This window comes from Malurus melanocephalus, unplaced genomic scaffold, assembly GCF_030028575.1.
Source record: "Malurus melanocephalus ecotype Western Australia unplaced genomic scaffold, MMel_1.1 scaffold_279, whole genome shotgun sequence".
Taxonomy (NCBI): Eukaryota; Metazoa; Chordata; class Aves; order Passeriformes; family Maluridae; genus Malurus; species Malurus melanocephalus.
This window is the reverse complement of record NW_026623511.1, coordinates 974,397-994,441: the sequence shown is the minus strand read 5'-3', so window position 1 is coordinate 994,441 and position 20,045 is coordinate 974,397. Positions and strand designations below refer to the sequence as shown.

General features: G+C 59.2%; 2 protein-coding genes across 4 annotated transcripts in view; both read left to right on the top strand.

Moving 5' to 3' along the window:
* The first annotated feature begins 692 nt into the window (after positions 1-692).
* LOC130579574 (C-factor-like) lies at positions 693-6,102 on the top strand. Its single transcript, XM_057376483.1, has 6 exons — positions 693-918; positions 3,102-3,153; positions 4,096-4,286; positions 4,581-4,739; positions 5,009-5,119; positions 5,795-6,102. Exons 1-6 carry the CDS (start codon positions 778-780, stop codon positions 5,906-5,908), a joined length of 768 nt encoding a protein of 255 aa, XP_057232466.1. The 5' UTR covers positions 693-777; the 3' UTR covers positions 5,909-6,102.
* A 3,016-nt stretch (positions 6,103-9,118) lies between these two features.
* RIPOR1 (RHO family interacting cell polarization regulator 1) overlaps positions 9,119-20,045 on the top strand; it is a 30,604-nt gene continuing 19,677 nt past the window's right edge. Inside the window, exon 1 of one of the 3 annotated variants that reach the window (XM_057376424.1) lies at positions 9,119-9,527. Coding sequence is in view for 2 of the 3 variants with exons in the window: in XM_057376419.1 (XP_057232402.1) it covers positions 16,799-17,060 (262 nt within the window). In the remaining variant the exon portion in view is untranslated. Of the gene's footprint in view, positions 9,528-16,798; positions 17,061-20,045 lie in introns of those variants that run through there. The other 2 variants (XM_057376419.1, XM_057376420.1) reach the window with 2 other exon arrangements.

Here is a 20,045-nt window from a genome sequence, read left to right as displayed (position 1 = left end):
ACCTGGTCTTGAATCTGGGCAACCTGTGCCAGGGCCTCTCCACCCTCAGAGGGAAGAATTTCTTCCAAATATCTAATCTAACCCTGCCCTCTGTCAGTTTGAAACCATTCCCCCTYRCCCTGTTACTCCATGCCCTTGTCCAAAGTGCCTCCCCACCTCTCTTGGAGCCCCTAAGGCACGGGAAGAGGCTGTAAAAGTTCTCCAGAACCTTCTCGACTCCAGGCTGAACGCCAGCTCTCTCAGCCTCAGAGCATATTCGTGACTCTATCTATTTACCAGATTTATTGAATGTGATTGTCAGGCAAAGAGCCAATTCAGGTGCATTTTCGCGCAGGCAATAAAAACCGCTGCGAATGGGCTCATACTTCCTAATGCTAAACGCCTTTAAATTTTTCTGGGGTGGTTTTTTTTTTTTTTTTTTTTTTTTTTTTTTTTTTTTTTTTTTTTCCCCACTCTTATCTAGCATAAAGATTACTGTGCTAAAGGTGCTAAAGACACCACCCCGGACCTGCTGCAGGCTTTCTCCCTCGCCCACCACCCTTGGGAAGAGACGACGCTCCCCTCAGCCCCGCGGGTCGCTCCGGCACCCCTCGCTCCTCCCCGGGGGTACGCCAGGGCTGGGACGCGCTTGTTGCATTTGCACTGAACATTAGTGGGAAGTCCAAACGCACACAGATCCCCCCCTTCCCGCAGGCATTCCCCCGCGGGGGCCGGGGATCCCGGCGCGGTCCGCGGGGTCGGGAGGCGGTGCCAGGCGCGCCGGGCCGGGCGGCGGCGATGGCGGTGGCGCGCACGGTGCTGCTGACCGGCTCCAACCGCGGCATCGGGCTGGAGCTGGTGAAGCAGCTGCTGGGCTCGCCGCGACCCCCCGCCTGGATCTTCGCCACCTGCCGGGACCCCGAGGGGCCGCGGGCACAGGTCAGTGCGGGCCGGGGGGGCGGCGGTCACACGCTCGGCCCCGGTCACCGGCCCGAACAACTCGCGGCCGGCGTGGGCGTTCGCACCGTGCCCTGCCCCGTGTGAAAGTCATCTGAAGTGCAGCGGGCGAAGAGTCGGCCGTGTCACCCTTCGGGCCGCGCCACTGGGCTATTTTGGGCTGTGCTGGGTGTCGCCGAACCCGCCCTCCCGTGCCAAGGATTCGCCCGTGCGCTGCGGGCACGGGCCGGGCTGGGCTGGGCTCGGTGACTGCGAGCGGCAGCGGTGCTGCTCGGGCTGGTTCTGCAGAGTCATGCTGCTCTGCAAAAAACGGCAGCTTCAGGATATGGGGTCTCTAAAAGTGGTGGTCACTGGTGCTGTGGGATCCCCCTGCCCCTGCTTTCCACGTTGCTGAAACGGGAGGGACTCGCTCGTGTTGCTTCTGCAGGGAATCACAAAGCCTCCCTGTGCTTCCAGCTTTCCTTACTTGGCTTGTCATCCTYTGCTTGCTGCATCCCAATTAAATACTGTCAGGGAGAAACTTCCTCTCTGAAAGATCTTGGCTCCAGCTGATTTGTTTGCTGCATCTTCTTGCTTGTGTGTATTATTCCATCTCAGGAGGAATCCTGGCACCAACCCAGGTGCTCCTGCTGTGGTTGGTGCGGGGTCAAACCTAGGTCAGGTCTTTTATTTTTTGCCGTTTTCTTTTCTTCCACAACTTGCAGGACTCGGGCAGGGTTGAGATCAGAGACGTTTTGCAGGGCCGGACTAGAGCCAGTTTTCCCACAAGGCGGTCCATATGTAACTCTTCTAGCCTGGGGATATTTCCCTAAGCCTTGTCTGGTTGTGATAGGGTGAGGGCAGTGTCTTCAGGGTGCTCCTGATGTCCGTGACCACAGGACATCGAGGGCAGAGAATTATTCTCTCAGGCTGTTTGGTGCCACATCGCTGCTCCTGCCCTTTTGCGCCTGGACCCAGTGTTGGTGTCTGGGATGCTCCAGCTGGGATGGTATGAGGCTTTTGAGGCAGGCAGTTGGGAAAAACAGGAGAGGAGAAACATCTGTTGGCCACCACAAACCAATTAATGGATTTTGCATCATTTCCTGTGCCCAGGGCTAATGGGAAGATGGAGTCTGGTGRGGGAGCTCAGAGATAACTGACGGTGAACCACAGCAAGTGCCAGCAGCTCTCCTGCTCTGTGTTCCTCCCACAAGAAACCACCAATTTCCTGTGGGCATGTTGGGAAGAGGTTTTAAAAGCAATCCTTTTGGGGGCATTGAACAAGGTGGTTCAGTTTCGAATATCTGAAACCTGCCATGGTTGAAGGCTCAGAGCAAAGAGCTGYTAGGAACTGTGAAGTTAGAATGTTTCCTTTTTGGAAAGAGCTTCTGAATCCTCCACTGTGTGAATTGGCACATGCAGGCAGCCAGGGTAATTGATGGCTAAACACAAAGATCTTGTAAATTTATTTCTGTTATCTCGCTAACCGGGAGATCCCTGAAGCARCACCAGGCAGAGGTACAGAGGTACAAGAGACTGTTAAGATCCATGCTAGTGGATCACTGGCCGCTGTTCACACGGTTTATCAAGGGTTATTCCCAGCTGTAAGGTCACTTGAACGATTTACAGTCCTCCTGCCCCATCATCAGCTTTCAACCCACTCCTCACAATATCCATACCTGGTGAACACAACCAATAAAAATGTGCAAAGTGGTTGAWTTCACTCGAGTGGGTGAGATGCAGTGTCCAGAGCAGAGTGGATCTGGGACTGGGCTATGCAGATATGAGTTCCCCAAAGGTCAAATCTGACATTGGCACTCAGCTCTTCCTCTTCTCCCTCACTTCCAGCAGCCTCTGGGTGACACTTTTGGCTGTATCCCTGGCCAGTTCACATAATTTCCCTGATGGRCTGGTCCTTCACAGTTTGCTGGGCTGTGCATGACCCTTTGGGAGAGTGACCACAGCATCTTGCATCAGGGCCGTGTCGTGCTCTGAGGACCTGCACGTTGCTTTGTGGAGCCTGGGAGAAGCCTGAGAACCAAGGCAGGTCCCCAGCCCAGCTGTTCACAAGCACTGACTAACATCTGGAAGATGTTTCCCTCAGGGTGGGCCACTGCTGGCACCCCAGGATGATGCTTGGCATCGCCTCTGCCTCGTGCTGATTGTTTCCGTGTCTCTTTTTGTAGGAGCTGAGAGATCTGGCATCCAAACACCCAAACCTGGTTCTTGTAAAGCTGGGTAGGTGCACTCTGCCTCTGAGCTGGTAAATTTGTGACTGCCAGCCATGCTTGCCCCATTTCTCCCTCCCTACCTTCAGGCTGTATATGGGGATCCAGTTCTTCAGAGCTGCTTCAAGTCCTGCTGSCAAAAGCCCAGCTTCTCCACACCTGTGTCAGCCTCAGCACCCCATTCCCTGGAGCCTTCTTGCTCCATGGCCACGGATCAGGATGTTCTTGAGACCCGTCCTGGGCAGCCCCTGGCTCCCCCAGCTGAGTGGCCACATCCTCGCTCTGCCTTAATCCCAGGCCAGACCAGRAGGGCTCAGGGAGGAAGGCAGCTCCCATGGAGATGCTGAAAGATCAGCCCAGAGCTTGAGCAGGAGCAGGGGAACCTCCATCCCACAGCAGGTCCCAGGATAGCTGCCTTGGGGACCTGTCGCCCCGGAGACTGCACTGGCTTCTCCAGAAGTCGCTCAGGCGTGGACTTTGGAGGTGGTGGCTGCTGGGGACTGACCCTGCCTGGGAGTCACAGCGGTGCTTTGCCCTCACGGTGGGCTTTGTCCCCACGGTGGGCTTTGCCCGGTGGGCAGCTCCAGCTGCCGGCGGAGGAGGCGGTGTTGGGATGCGCTGGGATGTGCTGGGATGCGCTGGGATGAGCTGGGATGCGCTGGAATGCGCTGGGATGAGCTGGGATGCGCTGGGATGCGCTGGGATGCGCTGGGATGAGCTGGGATGCGCTGGGATGCGCTGGGATGCGCTGGGATGAGCTGGGATGAGCTGGGATGCGCTGGGATGAGCTGGGATGCGCTGGGATGCGCGGGTGCGCAGACCCGGTTTCACAGCACCATCTGCTGCCCGTGGAAGGAAGGGCCGTGCGGATTTCCTCTCCTCCCTCTCCTCCCTCTCCTCCCTCTCCTCCCCAGCACCCCCGTGGCTCTCAGACTGTTCTCTCCCACTGCAGATGTGGAAAACCCCTCTGCCATCACCGACGCGGCCAAGGTGGTGGAGGGGAAGCTGAACGGGATGGGGCTGAACCTGCTGATCAACAACGCCGGGATTTACACCCCCACGGCCTCACTGGACACGGCCGATGCTGAGGACATGGTCAGGGCCTACAGGACCAATGCAGTGGGGCCCATGCTGATGGCCCAGGTACGGGTGAAGCTCTGGGGGTGAAATTTGCCCAACTTGAGGGAATCCCATGGTCATGAAAGAAATCTTGGAGGGCTTTGCCAAGTTTCTCACGGCTGCCTGATCTTCCATCCTAAGCCCTGTTCAGCCCCTCTGAATTGTGCAAGGCTGATTGGGAGCAGGCAGGACCACTGCAGCAACAGCTGGGCTCTCCTGACATCCTGCCGTTCTCCACCCTCCCATAGGTGGGGTCACYGTCACCATAGGTGGGGCTGGCTTGAGGCACAGGTGTCCCACAAGGTTGCTTCTCCCCAGGCCTTCCTGCCTCTGCTGAAGAAGGCTGCCCAGGAGAGCAAAGAAAAGGGCCTGAGTTGCAGCAAGGCAGCCATCATCAACATCTCCACCATCCTGGGGTCCATCAAGAAAACGCCCGATTCCTTCTTCGAGCCGGTCATCTCCTATCGCTGCAGCAAGGTATGGAGGCTGGTGAGCTGCCCCTGCTCCTGAGCTCCGTGGGAGTCAGAGCTGCCCTTGTCAGGCCTGATCCCAGGGAAACRCCTGGGATCGAGAGATGGAGTGACTTCCCAAGCTCCCAGGGCATCTCCATGCCCGCCCAGGGGAGACACACGCTGTCTCTTGAAGAGCTGGCATTGTTTTTTYCCTCACCAAGAGGCAGCAATGGGAAGGGAACATGGCCTGTGCACCTTTTGATGCCCATGGCTGATGCTTCTTCCCTCCCCCAGGCTGCCCTCAACATGCTGACCATGTGCCAGGCTCTGACCTACAAGGAATCTGGGATCCTCTGTGTGGCACTGCACCCTGGCTGGGTGAAAACAGACATGGGCAGCCAGGCGGTGAGTTCTGGCCCAGCATGTCAACGGGGTAACCCACGGGTGGGACACAAGCCTGCACAGGAGGTGGCTCAGGTGGCGAGGGTGGTTCTCTGGAGGGGGAATCCACATGAAAGTGAGCTGTCTCTCAGGCTCCAAGCTGTCCATATCTGTGTTGGGCCAGTGTAGARCATGTGGATATGGTCTGGGAAGTAGCACCAGTATGTTCAGGATGAGCAGGCTGCTTGTTCAGGGGGAAAGGAGCTTTGGGCAGCCTGGAGATGTGTGCAGAGAACCTGAATCTGACAGAGCAGGGAAGGGAGAAGCAGCACCATCCCATCCTGTGCCCCCTTCCTCGAGGAGCTGCAGGTCCATGAGGTTTCCACTCATCCTGCAGGATCCATGTTTTGCAGAGGGGTGGTCCCTGCAGCACTGCAGTTTTGAGMAGGCTGCACAAAACATCCCATTTGCAGTAGGGATCTCTTCCTCTGTGGTTAAATGCAAAGGTTTAACCCAGCCCAGGCACCTCCATCCAAGCCAGCAGTGCAGATACCAACCATCCTCCCACAGAGTGGACTTGTCCTGGCTCCCATGGCTCTCTGCTCACTCTGGGTGGAAGGAGCCTTGCTGTCACTGAGCATGAACCAAGCAGGATRGATGGCCTGGGATGACAGTGCTGTCTCATTGTGCCCTTTGCAGGCTGACCTGACAGTGGACACAAGTGTGCGGGGGCTGTTGTCTGTGCTGCCAATCCTTTCTGAGAAGCACAGTGGCACTCTGCTCAACTGGGAAGGTAAAGCTATCCCCTGGTGACTGCACTCTGTCCCCATGAGGAGCTCCACAGTGCCACAGGACTCCCTGAGTGCATGGGAGCACCAGGGTGCTCAGCCCTCTGTGGTTTGTGAGGGACCTACTTGGGACTCGAGTGGGTGGGCAGGGTGTGATCTCTGCTTTCACCTTGCTAATAAATAAAGTCAGTTAGTACCTGTGCCTTCTCCCGGCTGATTTCCCATGTAAAGGCTTGCTCTTTTCTTTCCCAGCTCGTATCTGTGTCCAGAAGAGTCAGCGCCCTGTTGGGCACCTCCCTATCAAGTGCTGTGATGACAGCAAGAGGAGGGGAATCCCTGGGAAGGAACGGCTGAGGGACAGGAGCGTGGGTGAAGGGCCTCATCCTGCCACTGTATTGCTGTGCTCAGTCCAGGGCTGGCTCAGAGACACGGCCAATCCTCCCCTGAGTGCCCTCCCTTGGCAGAGGTTCCCCTGCCCCAGTTACTCCACACGAGCCAGCTGGAGCCTGGCCAGTCACCACAGGCTGGTGCTGTGCCCATCTCTCTCCGTGCTTCTCCCTTCTGTCCCGTGCCACGTGCTGGATCCTGGGAGATGRTCTGTGCCACAGATCCCACCATGGATTGCTGACAGCTTGTGGCCATCAACCCCGTCGTGGTCACTGCCAACCCCGGGACATGTGTGTAGCTGCTCCCTTGGGAACATGGGGAGAGACAGGACTGCTGCCAGCTGGGACAAACCCCTTGAGCCTGGGGTTTGTAGTCAGGCCACCAGGCCACCATCACCTGGGATGTAGTCAGGCCACCTGGGGTGTGTTCTGAAGGTGGGAGGAGTGGGAAGCTCTGCAGGTGGAGTGCAGTGTGACAGTCCTGCCACAGCTGCTGGGGACAAGAGCTGACCCCAGGGCAGTGCTGGGTGTTGAAACACCTGGAGCATCAGCCCACAGGAATCCCAGGGCAGTGGTGTTCCCTTCGGGTGCTGGGATAGCAGTCCAGTTGCTGTGCAGAGCCAAGTGGAAACAGGCTGTTTTTCAAGCCAGCAAGAGACTGGGGGCAGGAAAACRCAGCTTGGACCCCTCTCTGCAGCTGGGATTCACCCTGGTGAGTGCTCTGCCTTCTCAAGTGCAGCCAGCTGCTCTCCAGGAGCCCATCCTTCCACCGCTGGGACAAGGCTCATCCAGGGGAGCACATGCTGGAGCTGAGCCACCAGGGACCGTGCCAGCCATGGGAACCKGGAGGCTGAAGATCCCTGAGCACCTTCAGGTGCCCCAGAGCACGTGTTCTTCAGGAAGCCTCCCCGAGAGGCCAGACGGGCAGGTCTCTCTGTTCAAATGCTTGCCAAGTGGTGTCGGCTTTTCCTTTGCACAAGTTCCGGGTGTTTGTGCTCATGGAGCTGATTATCTCCCCATTTCCTCTGCTGCCTGATGTTTCCTGCCTCTGTCCCTCCCTTCTGCTGGCTTTGCCCTTTGTGTCAGGCTTATTTCCTGGCTCTGGGAAGTGTCAGACCTCAGTGCCCTCCCTGCCCACTGGGATGGCAGCACACAGCCCCATGTCCTTTCACTGGGTGCAGTACAATGCCCCAGGAGACACTTGAAATCCCAAAATCCYGGCTCCACCTGACCAGCTAGCTGCTACTTGGGAACACAGGCAGGCTCAGAGAGGGAGTAAGGGTGATTTAGCTGCTTTTAGCAGCTAATCCATCTCTATCCTGAAGGTGCCAACTGGACCAGCATTGTTTCCATCAGTGGGGAAAGCTGGACAATCCTTTAGGGACTSTTCCTGAGGCTGCACAAGGGAATGGGAACACATCTGGGGACTTCCAGGGACCATGGGTGGGGAAGTTGTCACCCAGAGCATCTCGGCCAGCCTCCACCAGCCCCTTTGGAGCCACAGTAACATCTTGGGGCAAACATCTCTCTGCTCCAGGGAGCCCAGCAGATCTCCAGGCTCCAGGGATTGACCTCAGTGGTGGGAAGGGCTCGAATTTCCCGGGTCTTCCAGCAGCTGCCTTATCCCAGACCAAGAGCCCTTGGCAAAGACTTACTACACCAGGAGCTGGAGCTGGGTTGGGATAGGAGCAGTGAGGACATTGGGAGTCCTGACCTGACTTGCCAGGATCAGAGCAGGACCCATTTTGGGGGACCCCCTCCCACACYCAAATGGTGCAAATGGCAGCGGGCAGAGCCTCAATGAAAGGCAAAGCTGCTGCAGGAGGAGGGGGTCAAAAAAAGGAAACGGAACGGAAGAGGGCTGCTCCAGAGACAGCGATGCAGCTGCGGAGGTGGAGCAGCAGGCAGGTCACAAACAGCCGCACACGAGGAAGTGCTGGGACAGCAGCCAGCGTGGCCAGGCTGCAGCAGCTCCAGGTGCAGCGGATCTTYGCTGGGAAGGACCAGGAGCAGAGGCAACCAGAACTGCTGGAACCTCAGCTGGGACCCGGAGATCCCCTTTGCAGGAGTCGTCTTGCAGCCAAAACTTCCRTCTGCCAAGGTGTGGGCACTGTCTGTGACATGGGGGGATGGGGCAGCGGGATGGCCACGGTGGGGACCACGTGCTGGGTGACACCGCGGTCCTGGGGCTCGGAGCCCTGGGTGACCATTCCCAGAGCCACCAGCAGTGGGAACACTGATGCTGGGAACGCTGGATTGTCTGGAGTGCAGGTTTTGGGGGGTGCTGGGGTCCAGGGCTGCCATCAAAGCACAGGGACCTAACTCGGCTCCGTGAGAAATGGGGCTCTGGAGGAGGAACGAGCCGGTGCCTGCAGCACCAGGGCTGGGTCCAGCAGATAATGTGCTGAGGCTTCCTCTGGCACAGCTGCAGCTGCAGGGCTGGGGTTGYTCCATCGCTATCGGCCCCTGCAGAGCCCCGTGCATCCCTTCTCCCTCCCCTGTGTTATTGTTTGCCGGGAGGAAGCAGCTCACCAAGTCCCACCTAAAGCTTTTAACCCACTCCTGCCTGCCCTGATGCTCTCCCCTCCATCAGCCAGAGCCTGAACCTGAATCTGACACAGCAGGCTCTACCTCTGGCCTGGGAGGATGGTTTGGTACTGGGACTTGCTCCAGGCTTCAYCCCTGGCGACCAGCAGCACCCCTTGACTCACCTGCCCCAAGCCATGGTGTCTCCCTCYCACGGGTCTCCCTTTTGCAGAGGGTGGATGCTGTCATTGTCACCTCTAAGRCACTGAAAGYTTTAGATGCCAATGATTCCTTYCTTCCTCTCTCTTCCCCTTTTTAGYTGGTCKGATCCTGTGCTTCCTCTGGAAGCCCCCTGGTCTGCTGGGGRGCACCATGGAGGCAGCAGCTTCACCAGCTTCACACAGACTGAACCCAAACCCCTAATAAGGGGTTTGGAGGAAATCCATCTTGGGGAAGAAAACTGCAACACTTCACCAGCTTCGTTTGACGGGCTGGGATTTAATCGAACCCCGGGATCTCCAGAGGTGCTCCTTGGGGAAGTGGAAATCAGACAGAACATCTCTGCAGCCTTCTCCAGACTGTCATCTTCTCACACAACTGAGCTCTGCCAAAGTMCCCCCCTTCTCATGTGGCAGAGAGGAGACATCAGTGTCCCATCAGCATGGGCTGGACTGTGGTGATGAGCACCGAGGGACACCTTTCCTGAGTRTCAGTGTCCCTGCAGGAGCAGAGGTAGGTCACCCAGTGCTGAGCCTGACGGGGTGATGTAGAGATGCTCCACGTCCCCTGGATTACACCAGAGATGTTGATGTGCCTGTCACATACCTGGTGCCCCCTGTGCAGCCCCAGAGTAAACCAGAAGTTTGCCTGCTCCATGCCCTGGTACCCTGGCACAGCCACACCCATGGGTCTTAAAAAAAGCCTGTTTGGGAGCGCAGGAGGGTGCACCTATGGGTCACAGAGAGGTGCTGGCCCTTTTTCCCACAGCTGGGCTCTGCCTTTGCCCGCAGCGGTGCCTGCAAAAGGGATAATCTGCCAGAGGATCCCTCAGCCACAGCACCCAGTCCTGCTCTGCAGGGTCCTGCCAGGGGTTTGGGGAAGGTCAGCCTCTCCCTGTCCATCCCATGGCACCAGCTGGGCCTGAATTTCCAGCTCTTGCAGAACAAGTTCCCGGGTGGCTGCACTTGGAGCTGGCCCCGTGCCGAGATGCCAGCGTGCCTGTCCAGTGCTGTGAGCGTGCCAGGGGGCTGTGGGGGTGGCCATGGGCTTCAGCTGCCCAGGGCATGCCATGGGCTGGGGCAGGCTTCCTGCTGCTGTCTGCAGGACAGGAGTTGCTGGAGGGGTCACCTCCTCGGTCCCCAGCATGTCAGCACACAAATGAATCTGTTCCAACATGGTGAGTGGCACAGGGGCTTCAGGGCTGTCCCAGAGGCCAGCAGGTATCTGTGCCACCCCCTCCAGACACATGGGTTTTGTCCCAGCTTTGCCAGACACACAGAGTGCCATGGCCAGAATGCCCACTCCAGACCCAGACATGCTCCCCTGGAGCATCCTTCCCCACTTCTTGTCTCAAGGGAGCAGAGTTAGACCCTGTGATGGCAAGAACRAGCTTGTTCTGATGAGTTCTCTCCCCCATGTCCCTCTCCTCAGAGCCAGGCGAGTGACGCTGGGGAGGAACTTGGCTCCTCTTGTTTGTTATTACAGGATAAAGTTACCCTTTAAAGCAGAGCCAGTGCTGTCAGGGCCACATACCATCCGGGAACATCGCTCCTTCCAGCGGCTCCACACACTTCTGGGTATTGTGCTCGCACAGAGCCAGCCCAGCCCCGGTCACAGCGAGGGGCACGCAGGTGGGGGGGTCCAAAAAGGAGCCTCCAGGCTCTTTTCTCACCCTGGGAAAGTTGGGAGCAAAGGGAAAAGGCCTCTCTCCAGAGAAGGAGAACTTTTCTGACTCTGGGATATGTGGAAAAGGGCTGGGAGTAATGAAAAGAAAGGAGGAGTGGGATGTGGTCGGGGTGTTCTGGGATTTCTGTTGTCTCCTGGGATGCTGCCCTCACTCCAGCCCAGCTGGGGACCCTCTGGGTTGGGCAGACTGCTGGTTCCCAGTGCTCACAGGCTGGGCAGTGGCATGCAGCTGGCACCCATCTCACCACCCCACAAGTCCAGTGGCAGCTCAGCATCTCCAGGCARTGTGTAGACAGGAAGAGGGCTGGCTTCTCCTCCAGGCTCCAGCCTCTGTCCCTGGGGGTCCCAAATCCAGGGGAGCCCTCTCTCCTGTGAGCTGACACCCCAGGGGACACCCCAGCACGCCAAGGCTTTGCACACATGGGGGCTTCTCAGCAGCAGCCTGGCCATTCCACCCACAGGAGCCCCTCTGGAGGGGGCTGGGGGCTTGGGCAGGGTTTGAYCACCCCACACTGAGCCATGACGTGCCTGTGGGGTGGAGGGGAAGGAAGCTGACCCGGTGGAGCCGAGCCAGGGAGAGCTTCCTGGCAGTGATCTCCAGTGCCTTCCGTGCCGCCTCAGACAGCTCTGGTGGGATGGGAAGCGGGCAGAGCGCTGTGCGAGCCCTTCCCAGCCATTCCCAGSCTGGCATCCACCGGCTCTGCCGTTCAGGAGGCCAGCGCCAGCTCAGCRGGGTGTCGAGGGAAGCCTGACTCATCCCCAGCAGGAGAATCTGAGACTCGAACATGTAAACAGAGCTGGCCCCCGCACGCCAGGACATGTGACAGATACAGGAGAGACCGGCTGGAGCCATAGCCTGRGGCTGGTGGCATTCACACACGTTCTAGAGGCATGACTGAGAGCTGGAATGGGCTCTGCTCAGGAGCAGCACTTGGGTGGGGAGGATGGGGCAGGACCCCTCCTGTCAGCATGTCCTCCCTCTGCTACCCCTGCCCCACTGGGCTGGTTTCATTCCCAGTCTGCCTGTTTGACTGCCACTGCTTTCCTCCAGGGATGCCCTTCCCAGCACGAACCCCTTTGGACTAACAGCTCAGGAGAGGTAGAATAGGTGCAAGATGACCAGGGCAATGGTCAACATCTCTGATAGTGCCCAAAAAAACGCGTGGATGTGGCATCTGGGGACATGGTTTAGTGGTGGACTTGGCAGTGCAGGGTTAATGGTTGCACTTGGTGATCTTGGAGATCTTTCCCAACCTTTACAATTCCATGATTCCCTGAGAGCAAAGCTCCTGAAWTGTCACCGCACAGTGCCAGCTCCACGAGCAGAGTGCAGCCAGAGGTCTCTCTGCATCTTCTGCCAGGGTGGAGRGAACATGGAAGGGCCAATCTCAGAGCACAGAGGCTCCCAAGTGCCTGTTCCCATCCTGGGAGCAGGGATCGCTCAGGAACCTCCCGGTTATTCAACGCAGTCTCCAGCACATGATTTCCCTTGGGTTTAGATGTGCCGTGCTGCGGGCTCCGGGCTGGGAGAGCTGTAGGCCAGCAGKGAGAGCAGATATCACAGCCACTTCCTATCCTTGCTTACCCTGCACAGCCGGTTTCATTTCCTTAATCCCCATCCCAGCATTTCCTTTGTTGTTTTCTTTGGAGGGGAGGGAGCTTTGCTGGAGGCTGGTGCTCACTGCAGGAAGAACTTTCACGCTCCGGGAGACCAAACCAACTCTGCTCTTGGGTGTAGCTGTAGGGGACAGGGACCCCACCTCAGCAGAGCAGATCAGAGAGTGTGTGGGATCCCCTGCGCTGCTTGAGAGGACCATATTTGCATTTATTTGCATACAGCTCTGCCAAATTTGCAGACTCAGCCCTRCCAAAGCACCTCGTGCTCCGAGTGGCCTTTTGCTCTCACATCCTTACAGCATCAGCTTTGGGGCAATGTGTCCCTCCCCCTCAGCCAACTTGATGGGCCAAGCTTTGCTTCACCTGCTGCGAGCTTGAATCCTCAGGCTGCTGACACCTCTGCCATGGTCCAGCTGTGCCATGGTCCAGCTGTGCCAGTTGAGCTGCCACCGGCTATGTCTGCTGGGCTGGGCTGGTTTCTGGGCTTGCCCACAAGCTCAGCCTTCCTGCTCAGTGCTGGACAATGCCAAGGGACTGTAGGAATCTTGTGAATCATGGATATTTTGGGAATGATCCTGTGGGTGTGTGCGTGAGGTGGTTCCTGCTGTGCTGAGGTGGGGATGGCAGTGCAGGAGGTGGAGTAGTCCCAGGGGATGTTCAGCCCCTCCAGGCTGAGCTGGGATAGGGGTTGGAGATGCTTCAGCCACATTCCCAGGGTGGAGAAGGGGTTAGGAGTGGGGACAGCTGGCTGGTGCCTGGACAGTCTGGACCAGCGCTGTTCTGCAGCTCCTTGCCCTCCTGGCTCATGCTGGGGCTGGACCTGATGAAGTCACAGTCTGGATGTCCTGGCTTTGCTACAAAGCTCTGACCTGGATTCYGGGTTGCTGGCCAGAGTCTGGGAGAGCCAGAGGAGGTTTGTGGCCACTCCAGGGGTATCCTGTCCTCCCTTTCCCAGCCCCGTGGGCAGGCAGAATGCTGGGACAGGTGATTCTGYCCCATGGAAAAGGACAGGCAGGGTCAGGGCTGTGCCCCAGCCTGCTGCTGCTGTGAGCTGGCCCCGAGTGTGTCGGGGAAGGTTTTCCAGCAGAGCTCAGAGGAGCTGCTGGCACAGCCTTTCTGTGCTGCYGGCCAGTTCCGAGCGTGGCCAGGGCTCCGGTGAGTCAGCTGGAGCTGCAGCTCACATTGCTCCTGCTGCATCAGCGCCGCCCTGCCTCCCTCAGCTTTTTCCCAGGTTGTGTTCTCCAAAAATGCGCAACTGGAGGGATGCAGAGCTCACTGCTGGGATGCCAGATGCTCATCTCCGAGGTGGTGACAGGGATAGTGGCAGGGACGATGGCATGGATGGTGGCATGGATGGTGGCATGGATGGTGACAGGGATGGTGACAGGGATGGACAGGGATGGACAGGGATGGTGGCAGGGATGGTGGCAGGGATGGTGGCAGGGATGGTGGACAGGGATGGTGGCAGGGATGGTGGCAGGGATGGTGGCAGGGATAGTGGCAGGGATGGTGGCATGGATGGTGGCAGGAACAGTGGCAGGGATGGTGACAGGCTCTCTGGAGGCACCTCAGCTGCCTGCAGGGGTGGTGGCCGCGCTCCGGGTGTGCTCAGCACGCGTGGCTGTCCCGGCGCAGGGCTTGGAGCCCTGGCTGTGTGTGCTGCCGTGCTCCAGCGCTGAGCAGGAATGCTGAGCATGCAGCAGCCCCAGCCTGGAGCCAAGGGCTGGCCTCCAGCCCTCCAGAGAGAGGGGAGAGGAAGACGTGGCTCCAGGCCCAGCCTGCAGTGAGAAGAGCAATTTGGGCAGAGACCCGCGGTGCGGGGCTGCGCCGATGGCTCAGCCCTTTCTCCGCACCACGGCGGGCGGCTGCAGGCAGCTGGCACGGCTCCTGGYGGAGCTGCCAGGAGGAGGGGAATGTGCCTGGAGTGGTCTCGGGTCAGCAGCTCTGGAAAGGTGCGATCCTGTGCTGGGAGGAGCTCACTCAATTCCAGCTGGTTCTCAGACAGGGTGCCCTTGGACTCAGGGACTCATGCCCGCACCAGTGCCCAGCTCCCCAACACCTGCAGTGACAGGARTCCAGGAGTATCCATATCCATAATGAAAGGATTAAACCAGGAGTATCCATCCGTATCCAYGCTGGCAAGATTAACCCAGGAGTATCCATATCCACAATGAAACAGTTAAACCAAGATTATCTGCATTCATGCTGGGAAGGTTAACCCAGGAGGAACCATATAAATGCTGGCAGGGTTAATTCAGGATATCCATGTGCGTGCTGGGAAAGTTAACCCAGGAATATCCAAATCCATCACGGGAGGTTGAACTTCTGTCTCCATAAACCCTCGGGGGAGTTTTGGAGGGCAGGCAGGCTGCTGGAACTCGGGCAGGAGCCTGTCCTTGTTTTTGTTTGCCAAGCTGGTCCGTGCTGAGCAAGCTCCCAGTGCGGTGTGCCAGCCCTGGCCTTGGCACAGGGAGTGCTTGGCTCCACAAGCCAGCCTGGCAGGGCTGGCAGGCGTGTGGCAGAGGGGACAGTGCCGTCCCCTCTCCCAGTGTCTGCAGGGTTACAGCTGCTCCCCAGCAGCAACCAGGAATGGGGTTTTGCCTTGGGATGGTGGTGACAGGTAATGCAGAAGGTGGTGGTGTGGGTCAGTCTGTCTCCTGGCACCCCAGGTTTTACTGAGAAGGTGATCAAACCCTGGAACAGACTTCCTGGAGAGGTGGTCGATGTCCCAAGCCTGTCAGTGCTTAAGATGCTTTTGGACAGGRATATCTGTGCTGTGGAGACAGGCTGAGAGAGTTGGGCTGYTCAGCCTGGAGAAGAGAAKGCTCCAGGGAGACCTCAGAATACCTTCCAGTACCTAAAGGGGCTCCAAAAGACCCAAAGAGAGACTTTAGACAAKAGCACAGAGTGATAGGACAAGGGGGAATGACTTCCAAGTGACTAAGGGCAGGATTAGATTGGATATTAGGAAGAAATTCTTTGCTGTGAGAGTGGGGAGACCCTGGCACAGGTTGTCCAGAGAAGCTGTGGCTGTCACACCCCTGGGGTTGACAACCCCTGTTCAAGGCCAGGCTGGATGAGGCTTGGAGTAACCTTGTCTGGTGAAAGGAGTCCTTGCTCATGGCAGGGGGTTGGAACCAGATAGACCTTAAGGTGCCTTCCAACCCAAACCATTCTGGATTCATCAACCACAGGCTTGGTGGATCCATCCTCGCAGCTTCTCCGTGTTGGCCTTTTGGCTTGGCTTTTCCCTGGTGGCCTCAAGAGCTGTCCCCTCTCCCACCTTTGCATCCCTGTAACCAGGCCAGCCTGGAGAGCTGGGCTGGGAGCTGGGAGAGCTGTCCCCTCTCCCACCTTTGCATCCCTGTAACCAGGCCAGCCTGGAGAGCTGGGCTGGGAGCTGGGACGCCCTGGTTCTCACTGAGCAACCTTGGCAGCAACGCTCTGCTCCTTGGTGTGGCCCCAGGAGAGTGAGAGTGGTGCAATGATTTCCTTGTCACTGATATTGGCCTGCTCCACTGGGCTCCAGGACCTGATGATGGTCTAATTAGTGTTTGTGCTGCACAGGGCTGGCGGGAGCACTGCGCTGCCTCGTCCTTGCGTGGAGGATGTCTCACCAGGGCCGCAAAGGCRCCGGTCCCATTTAAAACTGGGTCGGCTCAGTAGGATCTAGGACAGGTATGAGAGAGGTGGTGTTGGGAGAAAGGAAAGGAGCAGGGTCCTTCCCTCCAACAGGCATGTGGCTTCCTCACCCCTCCACCTTCAGGGATGCTCGGAGGTGTCAGGGTTCAGGCAGTGRGCTGGCAGTTGTGGAAGCAGCACCGTGTGACTGTGGCATCCCTTGGGTGACAGCCTGCATGTACACTGGGGCTGCCTGTCCYGGAGCTGGGAGCGCTGCTCTGCTCCTTCCCCAGGGAGCTGGAAGCCGGTGGGATGGGGAATGTGGGTCAGTCCAATGCTCTGCTCCCCCAGAGTGGATTTGCTGATGGACAGAGGTCTGACCCTGGCTCAGYTGGGTGCAGGAGCTGTGGGGGGAAGGCAGGGTGGGGTGCTGGGTGTCACAGAGCTGCGASCGAGGATGTTTGGGTGTTCCCTCTGCCTGCACAGCCTTGGCCGTGTCACTTCACTGCCGGGATGTGAAACACGCCCGGGGTCTGTCAGGGAGCACTGAAGCCCGGGAGGCTGTGGTGGCCCTCGTGGGGGCAGARGGGGGTGCGGAGGGAGGAGGTGTTGCTCCGGCCCCGATAATTGCTTCCCTGGCAATTAGGGAGGCTGTGGGCGCTGTGTGCGGCAGGACAGCAAACAGCCCGGGGCCAAACAAGCGGGGCTGCCCCCACTCCCCTCGCCCCGGGGGAGGTGGGATCCCGCTCCAGCTCACGGCGGGGCTTGTGGATCCCCGGGGAATGCTGATGGCACGGCGGGTCCGGGATCCCCGCGGGGCCGCGGTGGCGGTGGCGGTGTTGGTGGTGGCGGCGGTGGCGATGGCGGTGGCGGCAGCGGTGTCGGTCGCTTCGGGGAGGGAGGTGCTCCCGTCCATGCAGCTGCCATTGGCGCTGGCTGGGCCGTGGTTTCCTGCCGAAATCACATGGCTCCCGCGTTTCCATGGAGAGAGCCGGGGTGGGCGCTGCCAAGAGCCTGCACGAACTCCCCGCTTGCTCCCGTCCATGGGAGTGGAACAAAGGGGATGCACCGAGCCAGGCCCGCTTTCGCCCCGCGCCTCGTCCCCCGCCTCTCCTGGGACATGTGAGTGCCACCCGCACCTCCGCACCCCGCGGTCTCGGGGGGGTCGGGGGGAGCGGGGTTGGTGGCTTTAGCAGGGCTACACCCTTGGGGGGCCACGTCGCCGCAAGCCACCGCCCGCCCGCCCGCGCCCCCTCTGCCGCCAGCCCCCGGGGGCGACCCACGCCGCGCTGGGGTGTCCGGGCACGGGGACACGGACAGGGACACGGACAGGGACAGGGACACGGGGCTCCGCTTCCCCGCCCCACTGCGGTTCGGAGGGATCCTCCGCTCCCCGCGGCCGGGCGGGACCGTGGCCGGAGACGGCCGGAGAAGGAACCGCCTGACAGGGGGATAGCAGGGCGAGCAGCCCCCAATGTCACCCGGTGYCCCCCAGACCCTGTCGGGGATGTGTCAGCTTCTCCAGCCGCTCTTCCGATCCTGGCTTTGGGATGACGCTGGTGGCATGAACCGTGTCCTGCCCCGAGTCCCTTGGGACTGCAGGCAGGGGTGCGGGCAGGGGTACGGCGGGCGAAGGGGAAGCTGCCCGTGTCCATATAGGGCCGTGCCCGAGCGCCTGCGGGACGCCAGAGCCCTGGATCCCGCGGGAGAGGCTGCGGCCATCTCCCCCAGGCCACCCCTGCGCCCAGGCGGGACCCGGTGGCTTCTTGGGGACCGGGGTGCACCATGTCAGCTGGGTGCTGCCTCCTCCTCCCCTCCGGGGTGACGGAGGGAGGAATGCTCGGAGGAATTAATGAGACAGATCTCGCTTTGTTGCTGGCCCGATCCTCCTGTCTCCCAGCCCTTCCCAGCCTGCCAAGAAGTGCTCGGGAAGGCCTCGCACCATTAACCCTTCCCCTGCCACCCCTTCGGCCGTCCCGGAGCATGCAAACAGCCTCAGCGGGTTTTATCCTTGCCACATTCCCAGAGGACAATCCCGAGGGCAYTGGGAAGTCCTGGCCATCCTATAAACCCCGTGTCTCCTGTCCCTGGCTGGTGGCCTCACTGCGTCCCCCGGGCAGGGCTGGGACGTGAGCCTGTGACGCCGCGCAAAATCCGGCAGTGCAGGGCTTGTCACCAGCTTGTCACCAGCGCTGTTGCCTCCTCTCAGATCAGKGGGGTCCCCAGTGCATTGCCACAGTCCCCTGGGTGGAGAGGAGCTGTGGTGGTATCCGTGCCATGGTGGTGGCTGAATCCCCATGGGGGACATGGCGTGGTGGGGTTGAACATGGAAATAGGGGCAGCAATGGACATGGCAGTGGTGGGCAATGTTGGGGTGGGCAGCTGAGAGGTGTTGGGGTGCAACCAGGGGATAATTGTTGATCTGCAGTGGGTAGTGAGGACAGGGGCACCTTTTCCCAAGCCTTGCTGAGGCCCCTGGCCAGAGCTGCTGCTTTGCCCAGGAATCCACAGGCTGGGTCGCTGCAGGGTGCCTGGGATGGGCATTGTCCAGTGCTGACTGGACGGGAGGAGCTGCATGGGTGTAGGGTGTCCCCAGGAATGCCCTCAGGCTGGGCTCCAGCTTGTGCCCGTGGCTGRGGCTCGGCGGATGCACTGGAGCTCCTGCCATGACACTGACCCAAAGGACAGGACCCTGGGAAACCCGTGGCGGGCAGGGAGCAGCTGGCATTTGAGATCCCCTGGGCACAGTGGAGGCAGCCCAAGCCCTGGCTTTGTGTGGGCTGAGGCCAGAGCCGGGCTGGGACGAGCTCCCCGCCGCGTGCTTTGGGGTTATTTATAGGGCTGCCATTTATATCGCTTCTATTTCTGCTGCCGTGTGGGGACGATGYGAGGAAGCGAGGGGGGAGGGCTCGAGTCTGCCACCGCCCCGTGCCCGGCCCCTCTGGGAAGGGATGCTGTCGGCAAGGGGGCCAGCCTGGCCGGGGCTAGAGCCTGGCTTGGCACAAGGGCTGGTCCTTCTCCCACCCTCAGGGCATCCACCTTGTGGAAGAAACTCTGCATTGGGCTCCCAGGATTTTCTGGAGTTGTCTTTGCCAGTTTTAGCAAAAAGTAAAGTGTGACAAGTCAGCTGTAGCACTRTGGTGGGGGTGGCCACCTGCAGCTCTAGGACCAGCTGTCCCAGCCCAGGACAAGCTCCTTGGTCACTCATTGTGGTTCTCCCTCAAGCCATGACTGTGTGTCTTCTTGCCAAAATTGTGATTTCCCACCCTCTCTCAGGTCTCCCCATGGCCAGGAGCATTTTGGTCCCTCACCAGGCCGGTGCTGACTCCATCTCCCCAAATCTTTTTGGCCAGCCATGACTTTTGACGCCAACCAAGGCTGACCTGTGCCCTTTCCTGACAGGATTCCAGCTGTGGTGACATTCCCAGCCACTCAAGGATGTCTGTGGCTGAGCAGTACTTGTCCAGAACAGCCTGAAATAGCTTCTTCATCACCTTGGCCTTTGGCGCTGGTGCCACTAAGGCAGCGTCGTGTTGGGACTGGTGGCTTCTCCAGGGACTGAGTGGGCTGGTGGTCCCTGGGCCAGCAGGGAGAAGCTGGAGAGYTTCCCTGGGACTCTGCTGGCAGGACATGGGGGTCTGTGGGAAGTTGCTCTACTATCCCGTGGATGACAGGGAGGTGGGAATGTCCTCCTGGATTTTTCTGCCTGTGCACAAACTGGCCGTGGCTGTACAGGTGTGTCCAAGCATGGCTGCCTGTGGAGGGTTTTGTTTGCACCTTCAGCTCTTTTGGCTGGGGATGCCCAGGGCAGCTCCCCAGGCCTGCTGAGAGGAGGGCATAAAGGCACACTCCCAAAAAGGGAGTACCTGGGGCATTATACCCCCATCCCTGCTGCAGAGGAGGGATGGAGGTGGCCGCCCTGACTGGCGGTTGAGCTGAGCCAGAGTGGTGAAYATCCAGGGAAGCCCCCTGAGCTGGGGAGTCACATGGAGATGTCTCCTTCCTTGCACCCACTCCTTATCCCCGGCCAAGCCAGGAACAAGGTTTCATTTAACTCAATTACCACCCTGGCGCTGCTGGTGTGACTCGTGCCCTTCCTCTGCCCTC

Excerpts from the sequence above, each read along its gene's own strand:
- LOC130579574 (XM_057376483.1), top strand. The coding sequence starts at position 778 with ATGGCGGTGGCGCGCACGGTGCTGCTGACCGGCTCCAACCGCGGCATC. Across the intron at positions 3,154-4,095 it reads CCTGGTTCTTGTAAAGCTGG|ATGTGGAAAACCCCTCTGCC; the intron begins GTAGGTGCACTC and ends CTCCCACTGCAG. Across the intron at positions 5,120-5,794 it reads CAGACATGGGCAGCCAGGCG|GCTGACCTGACAGTGGACAC; the intron begins GTGAGTTCTGGC and ends TGCCCTTTGCAG.